General features: G+C 43.8%; 1 protein-coding gene across 1 annotated transcript in view; it reads right to left on the bottom strand.

Annotated features, from left to right (window-relative positions):
- Nucleotides 1–12,883, bottom strand: part of EPAS1 (endothelial PAS domain protein 1) — a 93,018-nt gene that overhangs the window by 12,969 nt on the left and 67,166 nt on the right. The window contains exon 7 of the mRNA XM_068985803.1: nucleotides 4,656–4,762. Within this exon, the coding sequence (XP_068841904.1) occupies nucleotides 4,656–4,762 (107 nt within the window). The remainder of the gene's footprint in view (nucleotides 1–4,655; nucleotides 4,763–12,883) is intronic.

Genomic DNA, 12,883 nt, shown 5'->3' on the forward strand with positions numbered 1-12,883 from the left:
CTAAAGCATCCACAGGATTAGTGTCAGCATTACCTAACTTACTGTACAGTAATACCATAAACTGCTTATTATTAATATTCCTGGTTTTCATCTGAAGAAACTGAGGCTTAGAAATACTGAGTGATTTGCTGAAAGGCCCTATCAGTGGAACTAGTACAGGACTGTAGTCCAAACTGAAGACTCCTAAGTATTTTTTGGTTTGGTTCGTACTTAAAAAAAAAATCAACTTTGTGTGCTAAGTTGCTTCAGTTGTGTTTGATTCTTTGAGACCCTATAGACCGTAGCCTGCCAGACTCCTCTGTCCATGGGGTTCTCTAGACAAGAACACTGGAGTGGGTTGCCATGCCCTCCTCCAGGGGATCTTCATGACCCAGGGATCAAACCTGAGTCCCATGTCTTCGGCATTCGCAGGCAGGTTTTTTACCGCTTATGCCATCACCACCAATAGAAAGTGCACCCATTTTAAGCATACATGTTTTGATGAATGTACAGACCCTTGTAACAGTCACTACAATCAAAGAACTTTCCCTTATCCAACCTCCCGAATTTCTTATAGCTCTTAACAGAATCCCCATTGCTCCACCCCAGTCCCAGGCAACCACTGACCTGTTTTCTGTTAACGATATATTGAAATCATCTTCTCTCCATTTGCATGGAAGTGGAATCATACAAGAGCACGTGCTCTTTTGCATCTGCCTTCTTTTTACGTAGCGTGTTTCCCAGAACCCTCATGTTGTTGTAGATATTTCTGGCTTGCCCCCTTTAATTGCTGAGTAATGTTCCACTGCACAGAGATAACCGTTATTTATCCATTCACCTTTCAGTGGATGTTTGAGTTGTTTTCAGTTTTTGGTTATGATGAATAAAGGTGCTATAAACATTTATGTACAAATCTTTGTATGGACATACAGTGTGGGTGTAGCTTAGGGGTGCAGTGGGTGGGTCATATGGTAAGTACACCTTTCCTTTATTAGATACTGCCAAGTTATTTTCCAAAGTGGTTATATCAGCATTGTCTAATCTTTTAAATAAAATCCTGTGCTGTAGGGAAGACAGATATCATTTTCTTTTTTTTTTTTTTAACATGAGGAAACTAAGGCCAGAGGGATTGTGACCTGCTTTACATCACACAGGACAATCGTCTGGGCTGTGAGACAGCCTTGTGGCCCGCAGTATGGTGCCCTCCTACTACATTCCCATGGGCGACACTTCACTGGGAAGACTGAACTGGTGGTTGCTGCTGTCCCAAATCATCATGGACCCCTTGGCCAAAGAAATGACTCTGTCTTCCCTCATCTCCCTTTATCTGCCCCACTGAGGCTCCCTTGCTCCAGCGACATGATTCTCGCACAATTTCAAGTGCCTGGAGTGAACTTATTTATTAACTTATTAACTTGTTCTTAATGCAGACAAGATTCCGGGCTCTTATTCTTTTTGATTAAACAGTGCAGTGAGCAAAGGTTTTTAACTGCATTTCTAGCGACTGCAGGCGAGGGCCTGCTCTGTCAGTAGCATGTAATTACACCAGCTTTCTAATCATCTGCTCATTAATGCCAGCCTGGGTGAGGGGCCTGCTACTTGGCAGATAGGCTTTTTATGGCCTTAATCTTGTTTTCCTAAGAGCACATACTGTCCTCACACAACAAAGAGAAATCAGCCCCCCTCCCCCAAACCCTTACCCTCCAAGGGTAACAAACGTATAAATTACTAATCCATTTGCAAATGATGGCTTTCAATTATCTAAATCTGGTCTGAGGCCTGAACTTCCCCAGCAATTTCAATGGTAAACCTTCACAGACTAAGATACACATACATGCCTAAATTCGGGATACTGGTGTGTAACCCTAGACCAGCCTCAGCCCCCAACTATTCCATAGTATGAGCATGGGTCTGTGGTGCAACTTTATCTGCATAAACTCAATGAGAGAGAGAGAGACAGAGTCAGACAAACAGAGAGAAACCGATTGAGATAGACAGAAAGATTGAAAGAGAGAAAAAGAACTGTATAGCACATGGAACTCTACTCAGTTATGTGGCATCCTGGATGGAGGGGAGTTTGGGGGGAGAATGGATACATGTATATGTATGGCTGAGTCTCTTTGCTGTCCACCTGAAACTATCACAACATTATTAATTGGCTATACTCCAATATAAAAAAAGTTTTAAAAAAGAGAGGGGGAAAGAGAGACAGAAATAGTTGCTTCTGTTTAGCTGGCATTAACCCAATTTCCTTCCTTATGTGGGTTCAGGCTGACTAGGTAGAGGCCTCCAAACTCAGAGCTGCTTTGCTTGGCTCCATCAGGGAAAGAAGGGAACCTGTGATTTATATTTGGTCTGTGAATTATCTTTAAGTGTGCCTATTGCTTAAAAACACAGAGTCAATAAAAAGCACCATATTGCCCTTGGATTCAGCAGAAAACTAAATTAGTATGACAATATTTTACCCCAGATCTTTTTTAAAGATCAAAGATTTTCTAAGAGAAAGGAAAAAACCCTTTAATAGGCCTACTGAGAAGTCATCATTTTTTGTTCTTTTTGACAGTAGCTTCCTCACCTTTCCCACCCCGGAAGCTTCAGTCCAATGCTGTCCTGCAAGAATTCTCAGAAACATTTGCTAGTGTCCCTACTTTGATGCATCCTTGGCTGAGAAGGAAAGTTAGGCTCTTCCCCAGTTTTACATCTAAAGGAGGGAAACCCCAGAAAGCCAGGCCCTGGGGAATCAGTGGGTAAGCTGAGCCAGAGCCAGGTCTCCCAGGCCCAGTATCAGGACGACTTAGGGAGCTGGAACCGCTATGGATCTGAAAAGCATGGGGAATCCCAGAGAGGAGGCTGGTGCCACATCCTACAGTTTCAAAGCTGGGCCAGCTTAGGGCTGGGTCACGTCCATGGCACATCCACCTCCCGCCCCCATCCCTGTGTCCCTGAATGTGGAATCTGGATTTTGGATTTTATTTTTTTTGACAGAGACCACAGTGAGAAACATCTTTGAGATATCATTAGGGGCCCTGCTGCACTGTCAGACTGAACCCTAAAGCCGTGAGGATGAAGCAAAGAAACCAATCAGAGAAGATCTTACTGCCTGAGAGAACAGTAGCTGTGCTTCTGTGCAGTTTATGGGCTGCTGATCTGTTAGCTGCTCTGAACCTCAGCTGTCCTAACCTTGGGATAGATGGGTGGATTTAGGAACAATGGGGAAATAGCTACATTTCCATTTTCTTCATTGCTACTTCAAGCCACTCTAATCCCTGGAGTCCAAGACCAGCAGGACCACTGGGAATCTTCTCAGATTAACCCATTTTAAGTCCTTCTGTAATCCTCTCAGCACCTCCATCTGCACTGGGGGCACTTTTTTGAAGCATTCTTTCCAAAATGTAGTTTTTGCCCTTGAGTTTATCATTCACTTAGTGCCTATACAGTACCAAACACTACACTAGATACTGAGGCTGAAGGTACCAGTCAACTGGCTCCCAGGGAACACATAGCCCTCCTTCTCCCTCAGATATGAGATTCTTTAGGGTAGGGATCAATCCTATAAATTTCTATTTCCCCCAGTAGGCCAAGTGAGGAGGGTATGGCAACTCACTCCAGTATTCTTGCCTGGAGAATCCTCATGGACAGAGGAGCCTGGCAGGCTATAGTCCATAGCGTCACCAAGAGTTGGACATGACTGAGCGACTAAGCCTAGCACAGCACAGGCCAAGAACAGGGTTATAGACCCATCGTTCTCGCATGTTGAGGGGCTGTATGGATTCAAGAAAATTGTCTTGGATCATTTACAAATGAGAAGGCTTAACTGGGATTAAAGTCGACTGAAATTCAGTAGAACAGCTCTAATATGGTAGCCATAAGCCAAGTGTGGCTAAAGTTAATTAAAACTATAATTTAAAAATTCAGTTGCATTACACATATTTCAAATACAGCAAAGGTCACCCATGACTCTGCAGAGGAAGAACATTTCCACTCCAAAAAGTTCTTTTGGACAACCCTGCTCTAGAATCCTTTCATAATTCAGGGTTGTTTTGTTTGTTTGTTTGTTTTTTTGTAAGCTGAAAGGCACAATTTCCACATGCCATTATTCGGTTGCCTGGACATTCTCATCCAATTGAGTTCTCTTGATTCAGCAAGCAAGCTCTTGGAAAACCATGGCTTACCTCAACTAATCTAGTAAGTTGGTACTGTACAACCTCCACCTCTGTTTAGCCCAATGTTCCCCCATCCTTCAAGGTTCAACTAAAGTGCCCTGTCCTCTCTTTGCCTGAACTGTCCCAGCCCTCTTCTTCTCTGAATGGATGTACTTGCATCTAAAGCATATTACCCAAGTTGATCATGCTCTATGGGGCTGTTCCATAAGCTTTTTCAGTCTGTTAACTGCAGAAATGTGCCCAGTGGAGGTGGTAAGGGGGAAATGAGATTCAGCCCACCCTCCATTCTCTAGGCTATATGCCTTGGTGTGTACCCTTATCCTGTTTGCATCAACATGCCACATAAGCTGGTGGCAATTTTGGTTTTCTAACTTTCCTGAGGACATGAGTCTTGTCTGCCACACAAGATGGTGGGCCCTGTGATGAAAGTGATTGGATTTTCTTCCTTCTCACCAGTCACATTTCACTCAAGGCCAGATTCCACAGATGTCTGGGGGTACTCCTGGAACTTACAGTTCTGGTGGCTTTTGGTCATGTTCTCTGAGTCCAGCGCATGGTAGAACTCATAGGCTGAGCGGCCAAGCAGCTCTTCAGGGTGGTAACCAACCAGTTCTGTGATTCTAAATTGGAAAAAAAAAAAAAAAAGCAAGGTGGGGAGATCATATGAATATGAATGGGGTGCAAGGACCTATATCCAGAATGTAAGTCAAATGCACACATTCAATGAAACATACTCCAAACTTCCTGGTCATACCATTCATCCAAACAAACAAAAATATGGTGATCAACTTGCAACTATGTGTCTACTGAACCTCACTCTTCCTGCCTTTCCTGAATTGTGTTTGGAGAAGAAGGAAAAGCACCTATCTAAGGGTTCCCTAACTCTCACCCCCAGACAAGCACACATGCATATTCTCCAGTGACCACTGGAAGGGGCTCTCATCAGCCCCCAACTCCTAGTTTTTGTAGACAAGTGAGCAGAGATGCAGAGACGGCAGATAATTTACTTGATGTCTACACAAGTGTCTGGGGACAGAGAAAGAATAAAAATGGGGACCTCCTGGTTATTCAAGCTTATTCTAGTAGAAGTCATTATAAATGAAAAGTGAAAATTATGTGATCCTGAGTTAGAAAAGCCCAGAGGTGGCCTTTCCACGTGTGTTAACCACTGGCTTCCCTGGTGGCTCAGATGGTAAAGCGTCTGCCTGCAATGCGGGAGACCCAGGTTTGATCCCTGGGTTGGGAAGATCCCCTGGAGAAGGAAATGGCAATCCACTCCAGTATTCTTGCCTAGAAAATACCATGGATGGAGGAGCCTGGCAGGCTACAGTCCATGTGGTCACAAAGAGTCGGACACAACTGAGTGATTTCACTTTCACTCATCCATGGGACAAGAGGAAGCCGGGCAGCAGAGGCTGGTCTGTGCTCAAGTCTTCACCCCTCAGGTCCTGCCTGGTGACCTGATGCCTCTTAGACAGCAGGGGTGTCATTATGGGTTCTCCAATTTGTCCCTCCCTACCTCAAGGAAAGGAGGGAGGGCATAAGGTGCTGAGAGGAACAAATACAAAATCATAGCTCTAGAAATGCGCTCCTTCATTAACACTCTGATAAATAGGCAGCTCTGAAATGACAGGGCTTGGCTGGGCCCTGTACAGCGTCTGCTTTTGATGGGAAGTGGGCAGAGAAAAGGCAGATGTGAAGAATCGTGAAGAATCAGGTATCTTTCTAAGAACACTCTGCTCTGCACAGGAATCATTAAAATAAACAAGGCCCTACCCAAGAACCACCAGATAAGCTGCTTCCCCACGTCATACCTAAACATATTTCTCATAATCTTTGTTCTCTTACATTTTTTCTAATGGGCTTGCTGTCTTGTTTACTTAGCCTATCACGAGCTAGAAGCGATGCTATCTCCTCATCATTACAAGCTGTTTTGGAACACATGGCTTCTGGGGCCTGGCCCGGTCACCTGTCCACGCTGGAGATGAAAACAGAAGCTGTGACTCCTTGGCCCCTTGTCTCTACTCCTCTCTCCCTCTCCATGTGGGTTTTAGATAGGTCAGACTAAATCATCCTAGAATATTATTTCTGTTCTGTCACTCCCCTCTATAAGCATCTCCCGCTTACCTATCACCAGCCATATCCAGAGGAAATAAACTCTGCCTAACTTCCAAGTTCCCCCAGAGTCTTATCTCCACCTTCCGAGCAGTTTAATTTGCAGCTGATGGGCAGCATGCCATGTCTCCTGCCCTGGTATATCCCCTTCCTCCCAGTTTCCATTGCTGGCAAAGCTAGGCTTGCTGCAGAGCCTCAGGGCCTTCTTTCTCTGAGCCCTGATGATGACAGGGCCAGTTCAAGACTGCATCTTGTTCACCGAGCTGCCTCCAAGTCCCCCTTCTTAAGCCTAATCAGCGAATACAGTGTCACAAGGAATTATGTATTATTCTGTCCACATCCTAGGCTGCCAACCCTGAATTCAGGAACCACATTCTCCTTTGGCCTCCGCGACAACGGGTGCTCGGTAAATGCCAGAGTAGCCGACCAATGGACTGATTTTCTTTGGGGGCCTAAGGTACAATCAGAGCCCTGTCTAACTCAGCACTGCTAAGGATCCCGAGCACTAACAATCCACTTTTCTTCCCAGAACACAATCACCTATCTCAGTGCACGACGGTGCACACACACAGCCTTCAGCGCAGCCCTCATGGTATTCGGTCCATCCTTCCTCCATTCCCTAAGGTGTGTCTGGTGTTGAAGTGAGCAGAGAAGAGGCAAATTCTCTGCCTAAGTGAGACTGGGGGTGAAAGGCTTTGTCAAACAATGGGCAACACAGCAGAGCTGAGATGCTTAGGTCTCAGCTGATTTAGGCCGGCAGAGATTTCTCCGGTGAGATTTCAGCAGTTCACTTGCACCAGCCAACTGGTTCCAGATGGGGAAGACCTGTCCCCTCACTTGGCCCTGAGCAGAGAGATCTTTGAAGTCATCAGCAACAGACATGTTCCTCAGCGGCCCAACTCTGCCAATGGCACTTTAGCCGGAGTGGGGATTCAGGGAGAACAAGGAGATGGTTGAACAGAGCTGGTGCTTCCTTTCCTACACGCAAGTAGCTTTTCCAGTGGGTTCCATGTCTTTCAGGCTTAGCCTGGGAGTCAGAATTGCACCGGTAGGCTGTGCTGACAATGGGCTGGCCACCAGTCTGCCACAAAAACTACTTCACGCCTGCACTAGTTGTAAATTTCCTAGAGACCCTCAGAAATGAGGCTGTTCTGGGCAAGTCTGATTCTCCTCTGTAAAGAGACTACACTTTCTTTCAAGATTAGAATCTTTAAAATGCTTAAAGTAAATGTTTATTGTAATCAACCTCAAATAAAATATTTTCTGATCTAATTAGTATACTATCCATTCAGACGACACAATGGGTATGTTTTGGAAGTGGACAAACAAGGGCTCAGCTTCAGGATTGCCAGCTCTCTTCCCAGTAGCAGCCTTCATTTATCTTGTCAACTAAAATAAATATTTAACGTCTCTTTCTTTATGCCTTTAAACAGACGACTATAAAAACTGGGAAATACACATACCCCAAACACAATTGAAGAACATTCGAGTGGTTGAACTTCACAAAACCAGGAAACCCCAACTCAAAGCTAATGGTCGTTGCCCTCCTTCGGCAGGCACGCCGACGCCAGCGGGGAGGCTAACGAACCCGGTTTGTTTATAGGGTCGGCCTCCGTGGCACACAAGGGCCCTGCCTGCTCATTTCCCTCTGTCCCAGGGAAGTCTCCAGAGCTGGGCTGTGATAACATAATTTCATCTGCTCTCTTCACCAGAGGCAGGGGAACTATTATTATTTTTTCTAATTAAGGGTCCCTGACTCTCTGGAGAGGGGAGAAAAGTCATTTTGGGGTCACCCATAAATTTCAAAGGTCAATTCAGTATGGCTGTTCTGTTTGTAGAGAAGAGGGACATGCAAAGGGGCTTAATTCACCAGACTTCAGAAGTAAAAAAGCACAGAGGTTCCTTTTTAATAATAAAGTAGGAAGAGAACAGGATCAAGGATGAGGCCAGGAGAGAGACATAGACATTGACAGGCAGCCACAGGAGGCAGAGGCAGGAGGGAGAGAGAGAAAAAGAAACCCGAAAATGGAGAGGGAAAGAAAGGCAGTTAAAATCTGAAGTTAGTGTCGCCCCAAGTTAATATGTGGGTCAGAAGGCTGGGCTCTCTGGATTTCAGAGTCGGGTTTGCCTCACAACATAAAATGACAGTCACTGGTCACTCATTGCTTGCTACCCTTCATGCTGTGAGGCCCTTTCCCCGTGGACCAGCCGTGGCTGAGCGCTCGGAAGATGCGGACTCTCCCGCGGCAGCAGGGTCAGGGCCGTGTGGGCTCGTAGGCAGAAGAAACTCAGCGCAGGCCTGAGCCAGCTCGGCCGCCCACGAGTAACGGGGCAGCGAGCTCCCTGCTTCACACGCCTGGAGTCAGACAAGGTCTGGCTGCAGTCTTTACTCATTCCCTACACGGGCACAGAATTTGCTCAGTAAATTAATCATGTAAACAAGATGGTTAGAAGAGTATTTAAACTATTTGAGAGGATGAAAGTTTTAAGTACTTCATAACCACCTATTTGTTTTTGAAAGAATGCCTTTGCTAATAAAACCATCCTTCTATTCAGGCCTGCTTTCTTTCCTTCCCTCCTCTGGCTATGGCCTCTCCACAGTAACAGTGGGCTCACCTCATTTTGGTTTCCGTATGTGCTTTTTTTTTTTTTTTTAGTTTTGAAACTGCATTTCCTTAATAATAACCAGACTATTCACTACCACAGATTTCAACGTCATTTGTTTTAATGTATTTCAATCCAGATTTTCTTTGCTTTAAACAACACTTTCGCCTTGTGTTTCCCTCCAATAGTACATGGTTAAGTGAATATCCAGCTGGCTCTGCAGTTAATAGGTAATTAATTTGCATCCTGTCAGTGTTATGTGTTACAGGTGGGGTGGATATATACACAGTGTGCATAGAAGGGTAGCCCTGGTTCAATCCTGGACCGACTCTGCTGCTGCTGCTGCTGCTAAGTCGCTTCAGTCATGTCTGACTCTGTGTGACCCCATAGACGGCACTGCCACCAAATGCCGCAACTGCCTTTCGTTACCTTGAAACCCACAAGCAGGAAGGGGGAAGTTGCCTTGAATTGTAGCAAGAGAGAGGCAAATCACGCAGATGAATAATTTTTGAATTGTGAGGTCTATCACACTTGAAACCAATTCCAAAGAGCTGCTTCTTCCAAGGAATATTTTGAACAGATCAGACAGGATGATATACAAGCATTTCTCATAAACATGCTCAGTCTTTCTTAGGACTGATTTCAGAACATTGTTTGGAAGAGACATGGATGCACGAGGAGAACATTGCAAGTGTCTTCTAAACTCAGGGACTTCAAAAACACATTATATGCACCCTGCCACATAAGATCGGCAGAGAAAGACTAGTATGTTTGCAAAAATATTTAGAACAGACTATGAAACTAAAAATGATATGTAACACATTAAGCTAAAAGATCACTTTGCACTTAAAGATGCTACATATCACTTTGCATTTAAAGATGCTACCTATCCTCTAAAAAAAAGAAGTAAAATAATTTGTTAAATGTATCTAAGTATGCAATGAAAGTATATACTCTTTTATTATTAATTTGCCCAAAGTCAGTCTATTTTCTTCTTGGGCATTAATACTATCACTTTTCAGGTGTTTTGATGTGTGTGTGTTTTACATCTCATGGCTCTCTCTAGTTTTACTGACAGTGTCTTAAAGATTCTCAACTATCCCTCACTTTTATCATCATTACCATTTCCAACTTCATCGTAGAAAAAGAGTTAATCATAAATCTGACCCACAGAATTTGAAATGTAGGCATCTTAATTCAGTAAACTGTAACTTCTGATATTATTACAACCTATGTTGCCCTAATTCAGTGACAAGAAGGGGTTGCCCTCAGATTCTTTATTTTTTAAAATTACATGACCCTCTTTGTTAATCTGAAAATTTTACTGTTATAACTCCCCCCCCGCCGATTCTTCTCTTATCCACATAATTTGCTTTTATAATTTATTTCTAAGATACGAAAAGACTCATAAAACACAAAGTCACAGTGGGATTTTGTGTATTACAGATTTGCCCTGCTCTCCCTGACTTGGCTTCTTTCACAGTTACTTTCTTTTTCCACTAGATGGCGCCTCCACGTGAATTTAAGAACTACCCCGTCTTGAAGTTAAATTACGTGGGAACAACTTTTGTTTTCCTTTTGGGTGAATGGTTCATTAGGGTGCTCATGTCTCCAACTCCAGACCCTCAGAGATCAAGAATCACCTCTTTCCTTCTTTGACAGAATCGGTCTATGGCACTGAGTTAGATACATAGTAGATGTTCAATAAGTAACACTTCATTGATTGGCTGCTCATTTTAGGAAACTACTTGAATTGTGAATGGAGACAAGTTCATTACACTGATAATCAGGATATTCTTTAAACTTTCTGCTCAGTTTTACTGCCTCCATTGAGAGCAATTGATTGTATATACAAATAAATGTGACTGACATAAACTGTTATAGAATTCTAACAATATTTGCTGTTTCAGATAATACAGGACTTGGTATGGTCTTGACTCTTTATTAAGAGGAGCAGGATGAATGCATTTTGAACCATCTGCATTCCTTTATTTAATTTCAGATCTTTCAGGACAAGTTGCTTCTGTTTCAACTGATTTTGGAAATCTGAGCGTTAAGTACAAGATTACTCTTTTTTCTATTTTACTTCTCACCCCCCTGCTTCCTTTCTTCTTCCTTCTCTTTTTCTCCATGATCCTTTTTTTGTTTGTTTGTTTGTTTATGTCTGTGGTCTCAATACAACTAAGAAAAAGTACCAAACAACCTCAAAAGTGATTTTGTGGGTTCTAATTGCCTTATATTTTCACCAGATTCTTTCTAACTTTCCCACTGGAAAAAGAATCCCTTTGTGGGAAATCACAGCCTCTCATGTGTGCCAGATGTCATTAAATCTAGTGAATTCCCTGATTAAAATGAAATGGTCCTCTTACTATGATACGTAAGTGTTGGTTTTTGAAGCACTGATCTTGAAAGAGTAGTGTGTGTGTGTATGTGTCTGTGTGTGTGTGCGCATGCGTGCATACCTGTGAGAGAGCAAACATGAATGTGTGTATACCTTTCCCCATCCCAATACAAAAAGTAAAAACAAGATAAGCTACCAAAACCAAAAAATCCTAGTCCTCATCAAAGCAATTGAGAAGTAACACATAGGTGTTAAGGACTTAAAATAGTCACTTTATAAACTGTCTAAGCCATGTCTGTGCCCTTGTGAACTAATCTCCTAATCCATTAAACACAACTTCTGTGTGGCACAGCCTTTTGTGTCTTGAAATGCCTCTGCATCCATCTCCCCAGCACCATTGAATTCAGAGTTTGGGCCATGTAATTAGGTTTTTGAAAGACAAGATTTTGCTGAAAGTGCACTATATCCAGCAAACCTTACAAGTGATATCCCCCCTCCACACTCTGAGTCACAAAGCCCTAAATCACAGGTTCCTTCAAGTCAGGATCAACTCTGCCTACCAGACCTGAAGCAAACTAAGAAGTCAGTGCAGGGTCCCTCTCTTTTCTGGGAGGAGAGTCTTCCACACTTTTAGTCCCTCAATTCCTCATGTTATTGCCCCTTCCTCCTTTCACCCAAAGATTAGATGCTTTCAGGAAATGACCTGAAATTCATTCAAAACATGGTAAAGAGTGAGGAATAACTTCAAATTACTCTTTCCAGAGGAATTTTCCCTTCCCTTTAACAAGGATCAAAGTCTTAACACTTAAAAATTTCTTCTTTCCTGTTATCTAGGGATGAGAAGTTATTTTCTAGGACAGTAGGGTTTTCCCAGTGCTTCTGGGGTCACATTAGGGCTGTGTGTGTTACAAAACTGTATCTTCTGCCCAGAATGGTCCTTTGAATACAAAGACTGCATCTGATAAATAACCTTACACAGCATGGATTTCTCGGGTGCCTGCCTTTGCAATAGTCTTTCTCTCTAATTATCCTCATATCACAATTATGACAACATGAATAACCATAACAACTGCTGGCTGAGCCAGAGTGCCAGGACAGTCTTCATATGGGATATTTTCTCCCTGTGAGGTTAGAGCACTTCTCTCTACATCTCGAACCACCCATTACCTGCAACAGCCTTGAATCCAGCACTATGGTGGTCAGAACTAGGGGACAGGAATGACTCAAGGGCACTTTCACCAGAGTTCTTAAATCTGTCCTGGAGTCCAGTTCTAAGGAGTGGTAGCAGCAAACACCAGGTCAGTCCAGAATCAGGGCAGAGACTCAGCAGAGCTTGGAAAGTAGAGCCCCATCCATGAAGAAACCTGCACCCCTGGGGCATCCAGCAGAGGGAGAGAAAGGTGGGTGGGCCTGGGGGTTGCTGAGCAGGAGCTCCCTCCTGGGGTCTGTGGCTTCCTGCTGGCTGGGAAGGTGAGGCAGTTTCCTGCCGGTAGGCTATCCTTCCAGGCCCCCAGCCTCTGCATATCTTCAGAAGTGGGTTCAGCCCCTTGAGTTTAGCAGGGAGACAAGCTTCAGGGGAGGACAAGGACAGGGAGCAAGACAGCAGCAGGAACAAAAGGCCTCTCATCAGTTAGGGGGTTTCTGCTTTTCAAAGTGCTTCCATGTCATCACTTATCTTACA

This window comes from Capricornis sumatraensis, chromosome 1, assembly GCF_032405125.1.
Source record: "Capricornis sumatraensis isolate serow.1 chromosome 1, serow.2, whole genome shotgun sequence".
Taxonomy (NCBI): Eukaryota; Metazoa; Chordata; class Mammalia; order Artiodactyla; family Bovidae; genus Capricornis; species Capricornis sumatraensis.